We start from the raw sequence: 19,516 nt of genomic DNA, 5'->3' as shown, positions 1-19,516 counted from the left end.
CCCTTTGAAGGTCTACAGGTTATTATGAGTTATAAAGGGTTGTCTTCACTAGCAATTTTCATTAGTTACAGCATTTAAAGGCCAACAGCATATGACACATTACTGCTTTATTCAGGATGGTGCTTGGTATTTTGCAAGTTTGTAGTTTAAAAAGGTTATTAATGTGTTTAGAAGTATTCTCCTTATGCAAATATGGAAGGTCTTTTAAATTTTTTTCTTTGCAAAAATGCTCAGTTCTTACAATGTAGCAGTAATCCAAGCTAAGCTGCGCTACCAGCCTTCCTCTTTGTTCTCTTTCTCCTACTTCCTCTTTTTGCAGCCTTTAACTTTTTGCAGAACATGACTGAAGCCTACACACTACAGTAACCTTTCACTTCACCTTGGCCAGTTCTAGGTTAAGATTCAGGCCTCTGCACCAAACAAGATTTTTAGCCTGAGATGCTACACTGTTTTATGAATCTACTGTGTTAGAGAGACCTAAGTCTACCTCAGAGGTCCACATCTTATTTTCTGTTCCTCCTTGTAGGATAAACAGGCTACACTATTCCCAGAAGAACAGAGAACTCAAAAATATTGCTTTTTGCTGCATACTAATCCAATGTCCTGGCTAGAATGATGTGCTATTTTTCATTTGAATTGCAATGGAGATTGACAGAATACAGTTGATTGATGGATGGGCTACAGCATAGGCTGTTGGAAAGACTTGGCACTGTAAAGCACTGTGGTGATTGTCAAAGGAATCTGCAGAAAGACAGTGCCAAGGAGAGAGACAGGTCTTGATTGAATTAGTGTATTTGGGTGTCTGCTCAGCAATTAAAGTTGAGAAAAACCTCTAGACAGTTTAGACTTGTGATCAGAACCATAGCAAGACATTTTGCTATGTCTGCACTGCAGCACCAAACAAAATTTTGGTGCTGCAGTGCAGCTAGCACCTGTCTGCAGGAGGGCAGCTCACCAAAACTCAAAGCCCCAGCTAACAGTAGCTGTTCCCAGCTGGGTGCTCCTCTCCCTTCACTCTTGCTACAGCCCTGAATATGAACCTCTTCTGAGAGACAGAACAGTGTTGTGCAAGTGTTCAGCAACAAGCATGGCAAGTGGAGGTTGTGCGATACAGTCTGTTTTGATTCAGACTCTTTACAGCTTTTTAATTTTGTCCATTGGCATTACTTCAAGATAATTACCGAGACAGTATTAGCAGCTATAATAATTAGCCTGCTATAAATCTGTAGATTTATAAATAGCAGGAACAGTGAAATCTGAAATGTGAATCCAATGACTGGTAGTAGAAAAAATAATCTTATATTAAAGTCTTATTTTTGAAATGATTAAATAAATAAAGATTAATGATTGCTCATGTTTTAGCTGATAAAGTAGGTTTTTTTTTTTTTTTTTTTTTTTTTTGGGACGGATGGAAATAAAGCTTATTGTCTTCTAACCTTTCTAATACTGTAGAAGTGAATTATATTGCTCTCCTAGAATACAACTCTGGACTATTTCCAATGGGGAAAAAAGATTTGTTGAACGCTAGAGCAGTTGGCATAGAAACTATATACAGATTACAAAATTATTTTTTAAAAAATTGTCTAGAGAATAACATATATTACCAAGCCGTTTCTACTTATTTAAGAGTGGAGTATGCTTTGCCTTACCAGCCTATCCAAACTTGTGCCAGCAGCAGTTGTAGGTCGCTCCTCCGGGTTATATGGTCTAAACCGGGTATTGAAGTTTTCAGGGACAGAACGGGAAGATCTTAGGGCAGGTGCTGGTTTAGGCTGGCCACATCCTTGGAAAACCTGAAAAAGACGTTTTAGGTTATATGACAGTCATAAAAAGAGGGAGGCTGGCATTTTACATCATATTTATTCTGTCTTTCATATATTTGAAACTTCAGCTTTGACTGACGTTTTGCTAATAGTGAGTAGAGCACTTGTCCTATATTAAGACTTGGATTAAAAATTAAACATTGTTAATTACTTAGTGAAGGTATAAAAACATATAGAGCCCTTAAAACACTTAATTAGTGAAGGTGATTATTTCAACAAGTTAACACCTTAAAGCATTTTAATTGTTATCTGTTCAGGAAGGGAAATGAACAAAATGAAGTTCGTTGTGCCAGAACTTGGTTGTTAATTGTTTCATCTTTTCTTAAAACATGGTTTTAAACCAGAAACACAGCTCATTCATAATTCTTACCTACACCTATTCCTACCTGGTAATCTTGTTTGTAGTCTCAGAGAAAAAGTCAATGATGAAATAGTCTTATGAATATATTCCTTTCTAATTCCCTAGCTGCTCTGTCCCTGGATGAGGGATAAGGCATGTTGTGTGGGCAGTTGAGAGAACAATTTTCTGCTACTGTGTTTGTTTTCTAGGTATATAAATAATGTTCAGAATGATAAGATTTCTTTATATTCTTCCGTTTGGAAATAAATTTTAGTAGCATATATCTTGTGCATATTAAAGGAGACAGAAGACACATTTGACTACTGGATATCAAGGATACATCGCAGAGGAACTCCCAGAGGAATTCTGGGATATACAGAAGTTGTTTAGATGAAAGGAGGTTGAATATCCAAGAAATTACATTTTAGATTTTAGATTATCCATCTTGATTGTTTCTCTCCTGAAGTAGCCATGGTTTTTGTTGCTTTCAGGTTTCATTACAGTTAGCTTTTAGCTAGTTTCCTGATGTTAATTTAGAGGCCCCAGATGATTCAAAATTTGCTAAAAGAAACTGATTCATTCTAAATTTATTTGCAGTCATCAGGTCTTTTTTGGCCCAAAGTCCAGCAAGTCAGCTGCTGTAGGGACATTGGGATTTTTAATTTATGTATGAAACTCTGCTTGGTCTCGTTTCAGCATATGTATAAGGATTCTTGAATAGTTTCTAGCCTCCTTAGTGATGAGGATTATTGGACAATCATTCATTTAACAAACTAGGAAAGCTGATTTCAGTTTTTAAGGTTCTAAATTTTTCAACAAGAAAGAATCTGATTTTTCCTCTGTGAAGAAAATTCAACTAAGAATAATGTTCAGGACTTATACATGATTATGATTGATAATATAAGGGCCAAATATATGTCTTGGGAACATCTGTTATACTTACAAAGGTTTACATATTTCTTCTGACTGTAGATCAGCTGTACAGGGAAAACATAACTGTTTATTTAGATATCTATGAAATCCCCTTTGGTCAACTGAGCAATCAGGTATTTACTTACAGAGACAAATGTCAATTTTCCAGACCATGCTACTTGACTGTCAGAGGAAAGGAAACTGAGGGCACTGAATCTTCTTAAATTTCACAGAGTGTGTTAAGCTACTTGTATGACCAAGTGGAGTAGCTATGAGTCTGCATAATTTTTCTTATGACATACTGGAAAAAACAACAGAGACTTTGTGGTATCTATCTACATACAAATACTTATAGTAAGGAGTTTTGTATGAACACAATTATGTACAGCCAGACAATATTTAAGGTGGTAATTAGACAGCATCTTTTAGAAGAAGAAATCATCTACTTTTTAATGATCTGGCAAAAATGCAGCAAGGATAAAATAATTAGTAACTATATTTTGACTGCAAAAGAGACATTTTCTGATTTGCATCCAGGTATTAGCTGACAGAACAGAAAATGTTAAGCTGATACCTGAAATTAACGAATGCTTCCTGAGAAGAAGCACAAGAAGCACATGAAATATTTTCTTTACAGAGCTGTTCAAAGATACTGAGCAATTTCTGGAAAAATATTCTGGTGTTCATTATAAGAGTGTATAAGCATGTATAAGAACATTATACATGCTGTGAATTAGAAACATAAATACACTCTCTTAAAAAAGAAAAAGAAAAACAAAACCCACATTTTATATATAATTATGGCAGTCCACCTTAGAGAAGCAATTTCACTTGAAATTAGGAATCCAAAATTTAGGTGTGAATTTGTAGGCATCTATATTTGAGCTAAACATCTAAGCTTCCATCTTTTGTAGCAGAGATCAAAAGCTCTCTTCAGTTGATCTCACATCAGCATCTATAATCATCTGTGATATCTCAACATGTCCAAGAAATCCAAGGACTGTCTTAACATAAGACCTATTGGAGACCATGCCCCACTGAACTGCAGCTAAAGCTCAGATGGCATTTCCTAGGGTGCCACAAAGAGCAGAAACCCTCTGTGGTCAGGAATACAAACCAAGCCGTGAGATCAGATCAACAGAACCAGCGAAGAATTATTTCTATCGAGCTTTCTAAACGGAGGTACTTCAGGATTAGTGAGTAACTGTAAAAAAAGAAGTTATTTTCCTATGAGACCTCAATGTTTTGAATCCCAGCAGAAAGAATTTTTACTCTATGAAGCTTTGAGTCATACTGTTATTTAGATGTGCTAGTGCTCAGTGTTTCCTATTGAGTGTCTATATGACTCTGCTCCATTGACTCTCTCATCTTCAGATAGAATAGTATTGATTTTTTCCTGAAGTGCCATTATATTTTTCCTGCACAGGGCTCTGGAAAGAACATAGATAAATGAAGAGGTTTTGTTAATATGAAACTCTGAGGCTATTTTCAGAAGAAACTTGGACGTCGTTTTATGAAGATTTCCTTCTTATAAATAATGCATAGGTAGTCTGCTATGTCATGGAGCTTATTCATCCTTTTAGCTGAAGTAATTGCAAAAAAGGAACATATATCCATAGGTTAAAATGGCACATTGATCAGCTTGGATAAAAGTAGATTTAAGACTCACTAATGGGAGACTCAGCTATGGGGATAGCCTTTATGAAAGAGCAAAAATCTTGGCATGGTATCCAAATAACACTTAAGGCAGCCAAACATCTGTATAGAACCAGACTGTTTAAAAAGCAGGAAAAAAGTCCAGTATGTTGTGTTCTGAGGAGCACTGAAGGCATAATTATGCTGACACAACCAGATTGGGGATTTTCTACATTTTGAAGAAAAATGGTTGCTTTAGCATGTTTTCTGCTGTTTTGTGAGTTTTCTCCCACTTCTTGTGAACAAGCAATCTATGCAGATGTCAGGTACTAAATATTCATACAGCTGAAATGAAACAGATGTATGTTTTACTCTTTGACTTCAAGCAAAAAACAAAGGTGATGGTACAGTCAACATTATGGGAAGATTGTGAAGGCCTTCAAACAAGTTTTGGCCAAGATTTAAAGGAGCACAGATATGTTGTTATGACTCTGAATATCCTTAGGGAGAAGGAGAATGAGGATGAAGTATATGTATGCTATGACTAAATCTTGGATATGAGCTGAGCCACAAGTAACAATATACAGATTATGAAATTTTAACCTGAGAAATAATCAAGGTGTTGCAGAACACTAGTTTGTCACTATAATATTCAAATAATAAAGATGTGTCACTGTAGAATGATGAAGAGATTTTAGTAACGAAGATAATATGTCTCAGAGACATTATCAGGATAAACCCAAGGTAAATCTATTGCAACCTGACTAACACATTGTTGTGGTTCCGCTTGAGTGGGCAGCCGAGCTCCACCACAGCCGCTCTCTCACTCCCCCTCCTCAAAGAGGAATGGGGAGAAAATATGTGAAAAGGGCTCAAGGGTTGAGACAAGGATGAGAAAATCACTCAGTAATTATTGTAACGGGCAAAACAGACTCGGCATAAGGAGATAGTAAGATTTATTGCCTATTACTAACAAGCGAGAGAAGTGAGAAAACAAAGGAAAAAGCAAACCAAAAGCACCTTCCCCCCCCATCCACCCTCTTCCACCTCCTCCCCCCGAGCGGCGCAGGGGAACGGGGGAATGGGGCTTATGTTCAGTGTACAGTACTTCTTCTCTGCCGCTCCTTCTCAGTCACTCTCGTCCCCTGTGCTGTGGGGTCCCACCCACGGGATACAGTCCTTGATGAACTGATCCAGTTTGGGCTTCCCACAGGCAGCAGCTCTTCCAGAACTGCTCCAGATATGGGTCCGTATCACGGGGTCCATCCCTCAGGAGAAAACTGCTCCAACCTGGCTCCCCTACGGGCAGCAGCTCCTGCCAGATCACCTGCTCCTGCGTGGGCTCCTCTCCATGGGCTACAGGTCCGGCCCGGAATCTGCTCCGGCAGGGGTCTTCCACAGGTGGCAGCCTCCGTCAGTGCAGGGCCACCTGCTCCACCGTGGTCTCCTCCACGGGCTGCAGCGTGGAACCCTGCTCCACCGTGGTACTCCATGGGCTGCAGGGGGACATCCTGCTTCACCATGGTCCTCACCACAGGCCGCAGGGGACTTCTGCTCCGGCGCCTGGAGCACCTCTCCGCCTCCCTCTACACTGACCTTGGCACCTGCAAGGCTGTTTTCTCACTCCCTTGACTATCCTGGCTGCTGTGTGGCGCAGCGTTTTTTTTCCCTGTATTAAATATGCTCTCACAGAGGCGCAAACAACATCGCTTATTGGCTCAGCTCTGGAAAACAATGGGGCCCTTCCCAAACATGGGGCAGCTTCTAGATCTTTCTCACAGAAACCACCCCTATGGCCCCCTGCTATCAAAACCTTGCCACGTAAACCCACTACACATATGAGTCTGCTCTCAGGGCCCACAGTAGTCTGGGTAGACCCAGCAAAACTTACTCTTAAAATGTGGTGACATCTTAAGAGACATCTCAGACATCCTAGACTGAGAGTTTTTGTGCTCTCTGTGGTTGGTTTGCAGAAGGTATTGTATTGGGTTTACAGGGCAAGGTTTTTGGTGGGGAGAGGGGAGAGAGGAGGGATGGCCTCTCTGAGAAGAGTCCAGCAGCTGCCCCATGTCAGATCAGAGCCAGCTCCAGCCGGCTCCAAAGGGACCTGCTACTAACCAGAGCCGAGCCAGTGAGCAATGTTGGTTGGGCCTCTGTGAGAGCAGATTTAAGAAAGGGAAAAAAAGCTGCTGCCCTTGGACAAGAGCACAAGCAGGAGCAGGGGATCTAGGGGAGCCCATGGGGGACCTTTGCTGGAGCAGTTTGCTCCTGACAGATGAACCACGTGGTGTGGACACATGTTGGAGCAGTTCTTGAAGAGCTGCTGCCTGTGGGCAGCCCCCACAGTTCGGGAAGGATGGCATCCCATGGGAGGGATCCCACGTGGAGCAGGGCCAGGGAGTGACCGTGAAGGAGTGGCAGAGATGAAGCATTAGCAACTGACTGCAGCCCCCATTGCCATTTCCCCTGTGCCACTCAGGGGGAGGACATAGAAGAAGGTGGGAAGGTGTTTTTAGTTTGCTTTTACTTTCTCACTTCTGTAGCTTGTTAGTAATAAGTAATAAATTATATTAATCTCCCAATGCTGAGTCTGTTTTGCCCATGCTGGTAATTGTTGAGTGATCTCTGTGTCCTTATCTCAGCCTTTCAGCCCTTTTCATTGTATTTTCTCCCCCTTTCCCTTTGAGGAGGGGGAGTGAGAGAGTGGTTGTGGTGGAGCTCAGTTCCCCAGCTGTGTAAAACCACCACAGGTACCCTGTCAGAATGGCTGCAAGTGTTAGATGAGGAAGCTATGTAAGCTGGTTTTGATGATGTTTAGTCCTTTTTTTTTTTTTTTTTTTTTTTTTTTTTTGAGCAGAGAAACTCAGGTCTGATACAGAGCATGCAGATTATGCAGATTCCTCTAGATGGAAGGGCCTTGGGGTCTAACCTTCTAGACCATTGCTACTTTTTGAAAAAAAGCATCTCCAAATGTTTAGGCTGTCAGGAACATGATTTTCCCTGAGGCAAAATAAGGACCTCTTGTAGCTGCTGTTCAGGGACATGACAACAACAAAACATGAGCAGTGTATGAAGCTTAGAGATTTGTAGTCAGACTTTCTAAACAGCCAGTGCTGAATATAGACTGCAGAGAAATATCAAGGAAACAGAAAAGGATTCCAGCCTCAGGATGAATTGGAGGATCTTATCATAATAGTATCTGTTTAATGTGCACTGTGTTGAAAGAGTCAACTACAATCAACACACAAACAAGAAAAGTCAATGGCCTTGGAGCAAAGATGCTCTGTTTTATGCAATGGCACATGCTTGTCTGCTGGCAGCTGGTGAAGTATGTCTGTCAGAGAAGAGGAAGAGCATCTTTGGTCAGAGACTAGCCAAGCTGGTGAAGAAGAGGGCTTTAAACTAGGAAAGGTGGGGGAAGGAGAGAGTTACAGAGACTACCCAGCCAGCAAAACAAGGCTCAAGTGGGGATAACTCCAGCAGGCAAGGAAGTGTCTACAAGACATGACTATGGGGTATATATCCTCTTGCAGCAGTGATACTGGTATGCTTTAATACTTCTCTGAAGTGCCTGCACACCAATGCACATATCGTGGGAAGTAAACAGGAAGAATTAGAGATCTGTGTGCAGTTGCAAGGCTTTGATTGTTATTGTAGTTACAGGAACATGGTGGGATAGCTCTCGTGACTGGAATGCTGCCATGGATGGCTATGTGCTTTTTAGGAAAGACAGACCAGGAAGGTGAGGAGGTGGACTTACGCTTTATGAGAGAGCACATCTGGAATATATGCAGCGCTGCCTACAGGTAGATGACAAGTGAGTCAAGTGCATATGGGTAAGGATAAAAGAGCAGGCTAATATGGGTGACACTGTTGTGGGTGTTTACTGCAGGCCACTTACAGATAGCTGTAAGTAGCTTCGTGATCACAGACCCTGGTTCTCATGGGGAATTCAACCACCCTGATACCTGCTGGAAGGACAGTGCAGCTAGGCACAAACAGTCCAGGAGGTTCCTGCAGAGCATTTACAATAACATTTGACATAGGAGGTGGATGAGCCAATGAGGAGAGATGTGCTGCTGGACTTTATACTAACAAACAAAGAGGGGCTGGTTGGAGATGTGGATGTTGGAGTTATCCTTGGCTTCTGTGACCATGAAATGCTGGAGTTCAGGATCCTGAATGGAGGAGGCAGGGCAATAAGTAAGATTGCAAACCTGAACTTCAGGAGAATAAACTTTGGTCTTTTCTGGGACCTACTTGGAAAAATGCCATGGGCTAGGGCCCTAGAAAGAAGGGGGGTCCAAGAGAGCTGGTCAGTATTCAAGCACCACTTCCTCCAGGCTCAATATCAGCGTATCCTTATGAGTGACAAGTCAAGCAAAGGGGGCAGGGGACCTTCATGGATGAGCCAGGAGCTCCTGGCAAAACTCAAACACAAGGAAGAGAAAAGAAGACTACAGGCCAGTCAACCTCACCTCCATCCCTGGAAAGGCGATGGAACAGCTCATCCTGAAGGCCATCTCTAAGCATATGGAAGAGAAGAAGGTGATCAGATAGCATAAATTCACTAAGGGGAAATCAATCTGTTATCCATCTGTGATGTAATTACTGGCTGGGTAGATGTGGAGAGAGCAGTGGATGTTGTCTACCTTGAATTCAGTAAGGCTTTTGACACTGTTTCCCACAACATCCTCATAGGTAAGCTCAGGAAATGTGGATTAGATGAGTGGACAGTGAGGTGGATTGAGAACTGGCTGGATGGCAGAGCTCAAAGTGCAGTGCTTAGTGGTGCAGTTTAGTTGCAAGCCTGTGGCTAGTGTTGTCACCCAGGGTTTAGGACTGTGTCCAGTCTTGTTTGACTTACTCATCGATGACCTGGATGAAGGGATAGAGTGCAAGTTTGCACTCAGCAAGTTTGCTGACATCACAAATCTGGGAGGAGTGGCTGATACAGCAGAAGGCTGTGCTGCCATTGATAGAGACCTGGACAAGTTGGAGAGTTGGGCAGAAAGGAACCTCATGAAGGTCAATGAAGGCAAATGTAAAGTAATGAACCTCATGAGGAGTAACCCCAAGCACCAGTACTGGTTGGGGGTTGACCTGTGGAAGGCAGCTCTATGGAGAAGGACCTGAGAGTCCTAGTGACAGCAGGTTAACCATAAGCCAGCAATGTGCCATTGTAGCTGAAAAGGCCAATGATGTCCTGGGGTGCATTAGGAAGTATGTTGCCAGCAGGTCAATGGAGGTGATCCCCTCAGCCCTGGTGAGGCCACACCTGGAGTACTGTGTCCAGCTCTGGGCTTCCCAGTACAAGAGGAACATGGAGCTACTGGACTGAGTCTAGTGGAGAGCTATGAAGTTGATTAGGGAACTGAAGCATCTCTCATATGAGGAAAGGTTGAGAGAACTGGGCCTGTTTTGCCTGGAGAAGAGAAGATTGAGAGGGGATCTTATCAATGTATATAAATGTCTCAAGGGAGAGTACAAGGAGGATGGGACCCAGTGATAGAAAAAGAAGCAACACAAATTGATACACAGAAAGTTCCATCTGAATATGAGGAAAAACTTTACTGTGAGGGTGACAGAGCACTGGAAAAGGTTGTCCAGAGAGGCTTTGGAGTCTCCTTCTCTGGAGATATTTAAAACTTGTTTGGGCATGATCCTGTGCAATGTTCTGTATGTGACCCTGCTTGAGCAGGGAGGGTTGGACTGGATTATATCCAGAGGTCCCTTCCAACTTCAACCGTTCTGTGATTCTGAGCTGACATATGGCTGAGCCTATATGTCTTTGGTTGGAAGTACAAGGATAGAAGAGGTACATATGGCACCTCTATAATTTTGTCTTAATATTGATGTGTACCTGCCAGGAGTGGAAGACAGAGGGTTTGTCTCTTCTACAGAAATGAAAGACAAATGTGAACTCTAGTAATAAGCCCTGACTGTCTCCACTGATTAATTGTTAACTCATTGGCTTTTTCTTGGACTGCTACAACTTGTTCTTTGCAGAATGAAAGGACTGCAAAGAAGGTAGATCTCAGCAGTATAGAAATTAATCAGTCTGGCCTCAGGTCAGGCACTGCTCCTTTCCCCTATTTTATTTATCAGTGTAACTGCAACCGTGAAGAAGATTTCTCAGAAGAATAGTGCTGAATAGGAGACGCATATTTGTAGGAAAGAGATATTGGGCAGAACCTTCAGTACTACATCAAGTGAAGAATGGAAGGATAAACCATAAAAAAAAAAAATTAGGAAGTTTATGATATATTTTTCTGCTGATGTGTTAAATTGAAGACTTCATCATTCACATATGAGCATGCTTATTTATTTTTATAGAATTATTATTTTGGAAAGCATAAATTTTTGCTCACTTAATTTTGTATCCATGTGCACAGGAATATATGGTCTATGTGTTATACCAAACATATTTTTCTCAAATAAATTTAAATGTCTAGTTTTAGCTGGTATAATACAAAGCATCATTGTGCAACACAGAGACAAAGTGATAGTGCAGTTTAATGGAAGTGACTTTTGGAAATGGGCAATTTACAGAAATATGTGAAACAGGAGAGGGATGGATATTGGATTAAATGGTCTCTGGGGCTTCTGCCCACAAAGAGGATGAGATTAGTAAGACTTCCTTGAAAAAGAAGCTGTTTGTTGTTATTTGTTCCATTCCTTTGAAGAGAATATACAATATTATACGTACAGTATACAGCAATATACAAAATGGCCCTAAATGATACTGAATACAACATAGAGCATCTTTCCAGACATCAGACAGATTTTCAGGTAGGAAAAGCTACATGTCAATGGTGAAAAATAATCTGTGTGTATGGGGGTGTTGCAGGCATGACATTATTAGTGCATCATCATTTTCCCATTGTAAAAAAGTACTGACTGACTTGTGGAAAAATAGCTGTGATTCCTAGTCACCACATTTTCAGCAGATGCAGTCAAATGCAAGACACAAAATGTTTTGAAGAAAGAGAAAATAGCATGATTTCAGCATCGTGCCTGAAGCTTTCTGAATAGAGTCTCAGAATATTTGACAAGCGTGGTTCTTCTCCTGCATTAGGTCTGCAATTGCATTCTGTGCACTCCATTACATCCAGCAAGGTATCTATCATTTTCACTGAAGCTTTAAGTGGTCAGTATGTATAAGGGGAAAAATTAGACAATAGATGACTGATGCAAAGTCTGCTCATATATCATCTTTATAGATCTGACATGACAGACATAGAAGATCACAGCGCTGAACCCAAAGACTTTGCCTTCTCATACTTCTCTTTAATAATAAAACACTTCTATGTGCTCAGACCTGAAAAAAAGAGGGATATAGCCTAGAAAGCAAGGAAATCACATTTCAGGAGAGTAATGGTCTGCACAGAAAATACAAAAGCACCTCAAACATAGACAGCTCTGTTATCTATGAAAATACAGCAAAATAAATTTCATTGACATAATTTGATTTCTGTTTTTCAAGATTTGAAAAAATACTGGCTAAGATTTCTCTTAGAAGAAAAAGTTTAGAGTGCAAATGAAATTTCTGTGATTTATTAACCTTTAGAGCAAATAAAATATTTCTGAAGGATAGGACAGACAGCCTGCTCTATTACAAATGAGTAGTGAGATGAGCTCGTGCCAAGGTGATGTCATTGGATTCTGGCAGGGAATGCAGCTTCCTGACTAATGGAAAAGCTGTGAGATCCGAGCAAGTTAAAAGGAAAAGGAAATACACCTGAGTCTTTGGTGAGCTTTTAATGAAAATATTTTTTGTTTCTTTTTTGAGGTAAGGACTGAGTCTGCTGAAGCAGGCCTTTGATTCCCAAAATATTTGGCTGATACACTCCTCGATCACTGCTGCCAGAACAAAGTCTCATTGCACAGGATGTAGACTACTTTTAAAATCTGAGTACCTTCATGGAGGTTGAAAGTAAAAAGTGTCTTGAAGGAAATCCAGGAAGAATATTAACCTCAGCCTCCTGCCTTTTATCCCCACATTTTTTCCAGCTATGGAAGCTTCCTTACAAGCAACGGAAACTCACTGACTCAGGTAGCAGTCTGGTCAGCACATAACTGACTGCTGAGAGATCAATGCAGGTGGAAACTCCTAATGCAGAGAACCTGGCAAGCTGTTGACTTTAGATTTTGAACTGCAGTGCACTGCTGAATATTAAGGAAAAGATATTAATTGTTGACTGCTGGCTTAACAGAACCTGTTACTGAATTCAAAGGACCTTATTAGTGTGGGGTTCAGGGGTGGCAGTGATCTGTGTACACACATGCACTAAAAATGGAAAGGAGGTTATGGGTATCATTAACTCTGTTTATCTTTGTGTCAGACTCCAGACAAAACTCCATCAAACTGAGGTCTGCTAATCAGAGGCTGTCCAATGTAATGATATTTCCCCAGAGTAGCTATTAAAGGAGGTTAAATGGAGCATTTTCTGTATTCACTTCAAACACATTGTGCTTCAGTCTGATTTAAACAGATCAAAATGTATGTTAATATGGGGAATCATGGATGAGACACAAGCAGAAATTACTAGACATACTCTGCAGGATTTTTCTTACAGAGCTGCCATTAATTTTCAGAAATCTGTTTTCCTCAAGGCTCTTACAACTATTGATTTGGAGTTTACTAAATGGTATCTTTCTCCTTGTTGCATGATTTTTAAAAACTTCTAGTTTGTTTAACTAGACCAAGGATTCAAAGGCAGCCTAAAGAACTGTTGAATGTACAAATGCAATTTCTAGTGGTCTGGACGATCTTTCTTAAAGCCCGTACAGAAGATTTTCCCCCTGCTTGTGACAGCAACAGAGAAGGCGCAACTCACACAGTACCTTTGCCGACACCTGCATGCTGTTCTCTTGCATGTTCATGATGGCTTCAGAAATCTTGACATCAATAGGATCCATGACTGATTCAATGTTGAATGGTCCCTCTAATCTCTCCGCTACCAGAAGCATAGCATCTGTTGAAACACAAAGCAGCCATTCCCTTAAAGAAGGGATACTTTCAGGTGCCTCAGGCAGACTGAATGCTCCAAGCAGGAGCCCTGGGGATTTATGGTAGCAGGACCATGAAACCTGCCTGCAGTGCAGCTCCCTAGCTAGCAAAACCAGCTTCCCTTTACATTGCCACCACAGAAAGAGGAATAAAGACTCAAAAAGTTAGATTAACAATAGTTGCCATAGCATTATTGAGCTTGCAATGCAGTTATTTTATACAGCATCGCACCATGTGGAGCAGTCATTGTTCTAGAGTGTGCTCGTGTGATCTCTGTCCCAAGAAAAAAGCAGGATGATAGAAATGAATCCCTGAGGTATGTTCTTAGAGTTTGTATGAGATGATGAAAACTTTGATATGATATATCAGGGTGTTATAATTAAAGCAGCTGTTCTTTCTGACCTTAATGATCTCATTTTCTTGCAATATGAACAGCAGATGAATATTGGATTTCTGCCATAGTATATAGGTATAAACCATGTTTGCCCTGCTATGTTTTCAAAATGTGGTTGAAAGTTGTATGCAAGAAAATACTTCCTTTGTTTTGGAATTTAAAAACAATTGTTTGCTTAGTTTGGTTTTGAGTCCCTCTCAAAAACAATTTTAGCTAATATTGCTCACTAACAAGTAAAAACAAAGCAACTTTAAAGAAATTAATAACTGTAAAAAACATTTTGCCATACCTCACATGTCTACACATGGACAAAGCTAAGCCGCAATTTCTGAGATGTGATAAACTTGCATTTATACTATACCTTTGAACATTATATTTGATTCTTCTCGTATGTTAGTATTTAAGACTTTCTAGCACCCAAGTAGGTTTAAACAGATACCATCTGCAATTTTAACGTGATAAACAAAAACCTTCACATGCTGCCTTCTTTATCCCTCAGACTTAGGCTCCCAAAGGTACTAAACAGGCTTCCTCCCAAAACAGACTCCTCTTGTGATTTGCTGCCATAAGTACTAGTCTTATAGCAGCTTCGCAGAGAAGGCACATAGCACCCCATTGTCCTGTGTTAGCTCTGCATTTTTCTGGAGAGTCCTGGGTCTCCTTTCCAGCCTGCGTGGCTATCTCTTTCCTTCCCACAGAAACGTGTCTGTGGATGTATAGGAAGAAGAGGCTGGTGTCTCACCCTAGGATCTGAGAAGCAAACTCCCATGTGCAGCCTGACCTGAGGGTTATGGTATGCTAACAGTTTATATGCAGTCAATGCATGCCTAAAAATCCCACTGAAATAGAAACTACTTAGCATTTTGTACCTGAGTGCTTCTGTAAGTTTGGGTCTAATATTTCTCTGTACTTTTAGGCTAGTAAGAGGGAACTGCCTGTTGTTTGGAGTGTGGTATATAAAACTTGTCACTAACTGTGAGAAATGGTGAGATGGTAGCAATTCAGCTTCGAACAGTGGTGTTATTTTGGCTATACATTATTTTAAAATTATTTAGTTTAAACAATTTTTGGGGGACTACTGAGAAAACAACACCTAACTCTGACAGAGGAACCAAAACAGCTTTTAAACATAAGAAGAAATATACATACACAGATGCACACATAAACACATGCACACACTTAAAGGTCTCTGCAGTAAATTAGCAGTTTTTCCACATTTTTATGGCAAAAGTCTTGGTGGCTACATTTTGGTGGTTTTGGCTTAGTTTGGGCTTAAGTTTGAGACTGGGGTTAATGCATGAAATAATCAGGTTTTATTTATTCATTGCAGGAATAGCCCACAGCTTAATTTAGGGAGACATTCCTCTGCAGCAGCACAGTTTAGTTTGGGAACTACCAAGCTGGACAAGTCTCGTGTTCAGATCAAGTACATGTTGGAGATAATGGACTGTGTATGTTGAAGTAGAGATCAGTAAATAGGCAATTGTTGGCATGAGAAGGGAGCTGGAGACCCTTCATGAACATGAATCTACTTATTGTTACTTCTGATGGTAGGAAGCACTATTTCTGAGTTAAATTTTGAAGCAGAATCTCATCTGTGTTACAGAAAAGTGCGTTATCCTTGACTGAACAAGAACCACATCTTTAATTGTCAGAATTATCTTACCTAAAGCAAAGTGCCTTCAACTTCAAAATGAATAGTATGAAGAGATGCAAACTCAGATATATTATTAACAATTTAAAAGTATCCACAGATTCACAGTTAAGAGATACTTCTGTATAGCAGCAGTCTGCATTTTTGTTTTGGGGCTGGGAGGTGGTGTTAAAGTAGAGCCTTTACAAGGACCTATTTGAAGAAGCAGAGGCTGATAAATTACATAAATGTTGGAATGAGAGAGATTTGAAAGGATAAGGTAAAACAGGTTAATTCTGCAACATTATTTCTGAGACTGGCTCAAGTAGCTGTGCTTCTAGTTAGGGCTCATTTTAGGGCTCGGCTCAGACTAGAAGGCTTAGTCAATTACAAAATTTAGACAAACTCTTGTACAAACTGAAAGCAAATGTTTTTCAAGGATTTATAGAGTATATCTTTTTTTTTTTTTTTTTTTTGTTTTCAAGCAGATGTGTGAGTCCATAGCTGATTTAGTGGTGGCTAGACTGCTTAATTACTCCTGTCTCCTTCTGGTAGCTCAGCCAAGCAGAACAGCAAGTGATGTTCATATGAACTCCAACATGATTTTCTTAGTCTCTGAGTGAGCTTTTCCTGCTACCCTTAATCTAACCATTGCTGTCCCTAATATTAAGTTAAAATTATCCAGATGATATCTGACAGCTATAGACCCAAATAAGCTTTGAACAACAAAAAAGCCATATTATTGAGAGCGTGCAAGCCTCTTGGGAACATAATTACTACTGTAGTTTTTGAGATAGCTCTCAGACTAAAATTCAGACTGAATTTCTCATCCTTAATGTTGATCTCCAGCAAATAAAAATAAAAACACAAAAAACAATTTCTGGGTTAATTCCTCATTTAGAAAATACTTCCTTGGTTCTTTAGGTTGTATCCTTTTGTTTGCTAGCCGTAACCTAGCCATAATCCTCCTCACCTTGTTATTCACTTGCACAATTCTGCATGAACACATGCAATACATGCACACAACACATCCTATGAAAATTAATGAAATAAAAGCTCTTAGATTGAATATAGTGAAAATCAGATGAAATTAATGACATGAGATTTATGAAAAGTCAGTCAAAATGATGTAATAGTTCTTCACAATCTATAGCTCTTAAAATCTATAATCATATAACAACATACACACCACTCTGTTGTCCCAAGCTTCTTTTTTTTTTTCTCCTCAAAATGCTGTGAATACTATTACAGGACAAGCTGGAAAGCTTTCAAAATGAAGTTAAGAAAATCTATATGTCTTAGTCTTAAATCTTAATTCTTGGGAACAGGACACTTGAACCCGAATAAAACCTAATTCAGTTCAGTAGTACGCTGTGTGGGTTTAAAAAATTGCTCAGTAAGTTCATATGTTAGATAGTGGGAGCTTAATTATGGCTTGTGCGATAAAAAAATGAAAACCGATAAATTATTCGATTGCCATAAATTTGGTCTGTTTTGTTCAATTATGTATATTTAATTTTATAACTTTTATGTTTTTCAAAATCTGCTTTGCTTAGGCTAAAAACGTCTTCGTTCTCCATACACTACAGCACCTGACAAAGAGCTGGCATTTATCTGCAGGGTGAGTCATTGAAGAATTCTGTCAAGGAAAGTCATTCTTGCTTCATGGGTTTGTTAGCATCTTGGAAACAAAAAGCATGGCTAATTGCTCACTTGAGGACATGGGCTCATAAAATAGCCCTGAGAAAGGTGTAGAGCACATGGCACACTACACTCAACTCTCAGTGCCACAGCGTTTGCTACTAGGTGCATGCTGCTGATACCAAAAGTAATATTTTCTTGCTTATGTTACATTTCCTTCAGGGAAGGTTTTCGGAAAGCTTTCTAGTAAATTACAGGTTACAGGAGAAGGGGCAAGGACACTGATGGTAAGGACACATGAGATGTCTGATAATTGAAAAAAAAACAGCCCAAACCAGACTGAAATAGAAAAGTTCCTTTAAAATCTTCTTTCTCTTGCCACCTTCTTATCATTAAGAAAATGTTAGAAAATGAAGTTTTCTTTTCAGTGCTTTGTTTCTTGTTCCTTTAAAGACTCAGGCAATTGGAAAGGAAAGGCATTTTTTTTTTTTTGTCTGTTAGTTTGGCTATAACATCTTCTTTTTCCTTTCATGCACATCTCTGTTATCCTACTTTTACATTATCAGTGAAATCCCAACAGTGACTGAGCTTTCCCCAGGGAAATCCAGAAATGTGTCTGTGGATTAATTGTCTAAAAACATATTTTCTTTACAGAGACAAGAAGTGCTAAATTACTGAATTGCATATCCTTCGTGAAATCCTAAGGTATATCTTGTTTCAAGGAAAAGTGGAGAAAGATCTCATCTATTTTTTTTTTTTTTTTCCAGGAGGTTACTATTTTTTCTAGTCCCATATATTTGATCCAACATTAACGAAGGAATGTGAAACATTTGTTCACATAGTCTCTTGTGAAAAAATGTAAGGATTAATTTTATTTGGCAAGCTTCAAAGGATTTGTCTATGCACAAGCCTATGGACTGCATGAGAAGAGAGATGAATGAGTTGTAAACAGACTAAGAGACTAATTGTGGTTTACCATGACCTTGAGAGTGGCAAAGGCAGTTTTAGAAAAGGATATAACTGTAAATATGCTGGACTGCTAAGCATTGCTCATTCAATACCTTCGATACCTTCAATACATTCAATACCTTCCCAACCTTCTGACCAAGGGCAAGGAAAGGCAGAAGTCTGAGTTGTATTTACTGAATCATGTAGGTAAAACTCAGTGAATTTTCCATCATGACACTGAATATAAATAATGGCCATAAAATCTTTAGAGCGTTGGATGGTAAATTAATGAAACAAAATAAACAAAAATTGAAAAGTGAATTATAGGTACATATTGACTTTTTGGAAATATAATAACAGTGGAAAGGAGTCTGTGTAATTCTCTGCCAAAACTCGTATTGCTAGATTATGATTTACTAAAAAAATTCAGGCAGGGGAAAGTAAAACTCCACCTCATGCTTAATGAGGTGTTGAGAACTTTTTCCTCATAAAACCAGAGTAAAGCATGGCAGTGATACCTATACTACTATTTTTACTAGGGTCCACATTCCCCTTTTCACATTTTTCATTCATATGAGAACACTATATGGTTCCATTCTGATGAGGCTTAATTGACAGATTTCTCCTCTACCTATCATTAAACTCCACGGAAGTATTGGCATGCAACACTGGAATACCCAGTTTTCCCTTGAAGACTTCCTATTTTTTTTTTTTTTTTTCCCCAGGGGGTTACTTTTCTTAAAACTCATGTTTGCAACAGTGTAAACTGTTATCTTTATTCACGGCAACATCACTGCTCCCTCAAAAAAGAAAAAATGAATTGTCAATGTTAAGAGTGAGCTAACTTTGTCTTTACCCAATAATAATGGAGAACTTACCACTTGCACTATGATGGTGTCTAACTTTCGCTTTTATGTAGAACAGCACAAAAAATCAGTTTAATACAACATATGTATGAAAAAGATATTGACAGGCAGGTGTCATCTTCTTGTAGCTGATAGCAACAAAATTAATTTTGTAGGTTGAACAGTAGGTTCTCTAGCTTTTTGAGCATTTCACATAACATAGACTTTTCTCCCATGTATTCAAAAAAATAACCATATTAAAGTGATTTCACTTCTTTGTCTTTCAATAATTTTGAGCAATTCTAAATAATTTAGTGAGATGTTGTTAGAGT

The 19,516-nt window shown here is 39.5% G+C and overlaps 1 protein-coding gene across 1 annotated transcript in view; it reads right to left on the bottom strand.

The window, feature by feature from the left end:
• GPC6 (glypican 6) overlaps window positions 1-19,516 on the bottom strand; it is a gene marked incomplete at its 5' end in the record, with an annotated part of 825,666 nt that overhangs the window by 60,178 nt on the left and 745,972 nt on the right. Inside the window, 2 exons of the mRNA XM_084506834.1 lie at window positions 1,650-1,793; window positions 13,558-13,688. Coding sequence (XP_084362960.1) covers window positions 1,650-1,793; window positions 13,558-13,688 — 275 coding nt within the window. The remainder of the gene's footprint in view (window positions 1-1,649; window positions 1,794-13,557; window positions 13,689-19,516) is intronic.

Source organism: Aythya ferina (assembly GCF_964211825.1).
Source record: "Aythya ferina genome assembly, chromosome: 1".
Taxonomy (NCBI): Eukaryota; Metazoa; Chordata; class Aves; order Anseriformes; family Anatidae; genus Aythya; species Aythya ferina.
The sequence above is the reverse complement of the archived record's forward strand: the minus strand, read 5'-3'. Positions and strand labels throughout refer to the sequence as shown.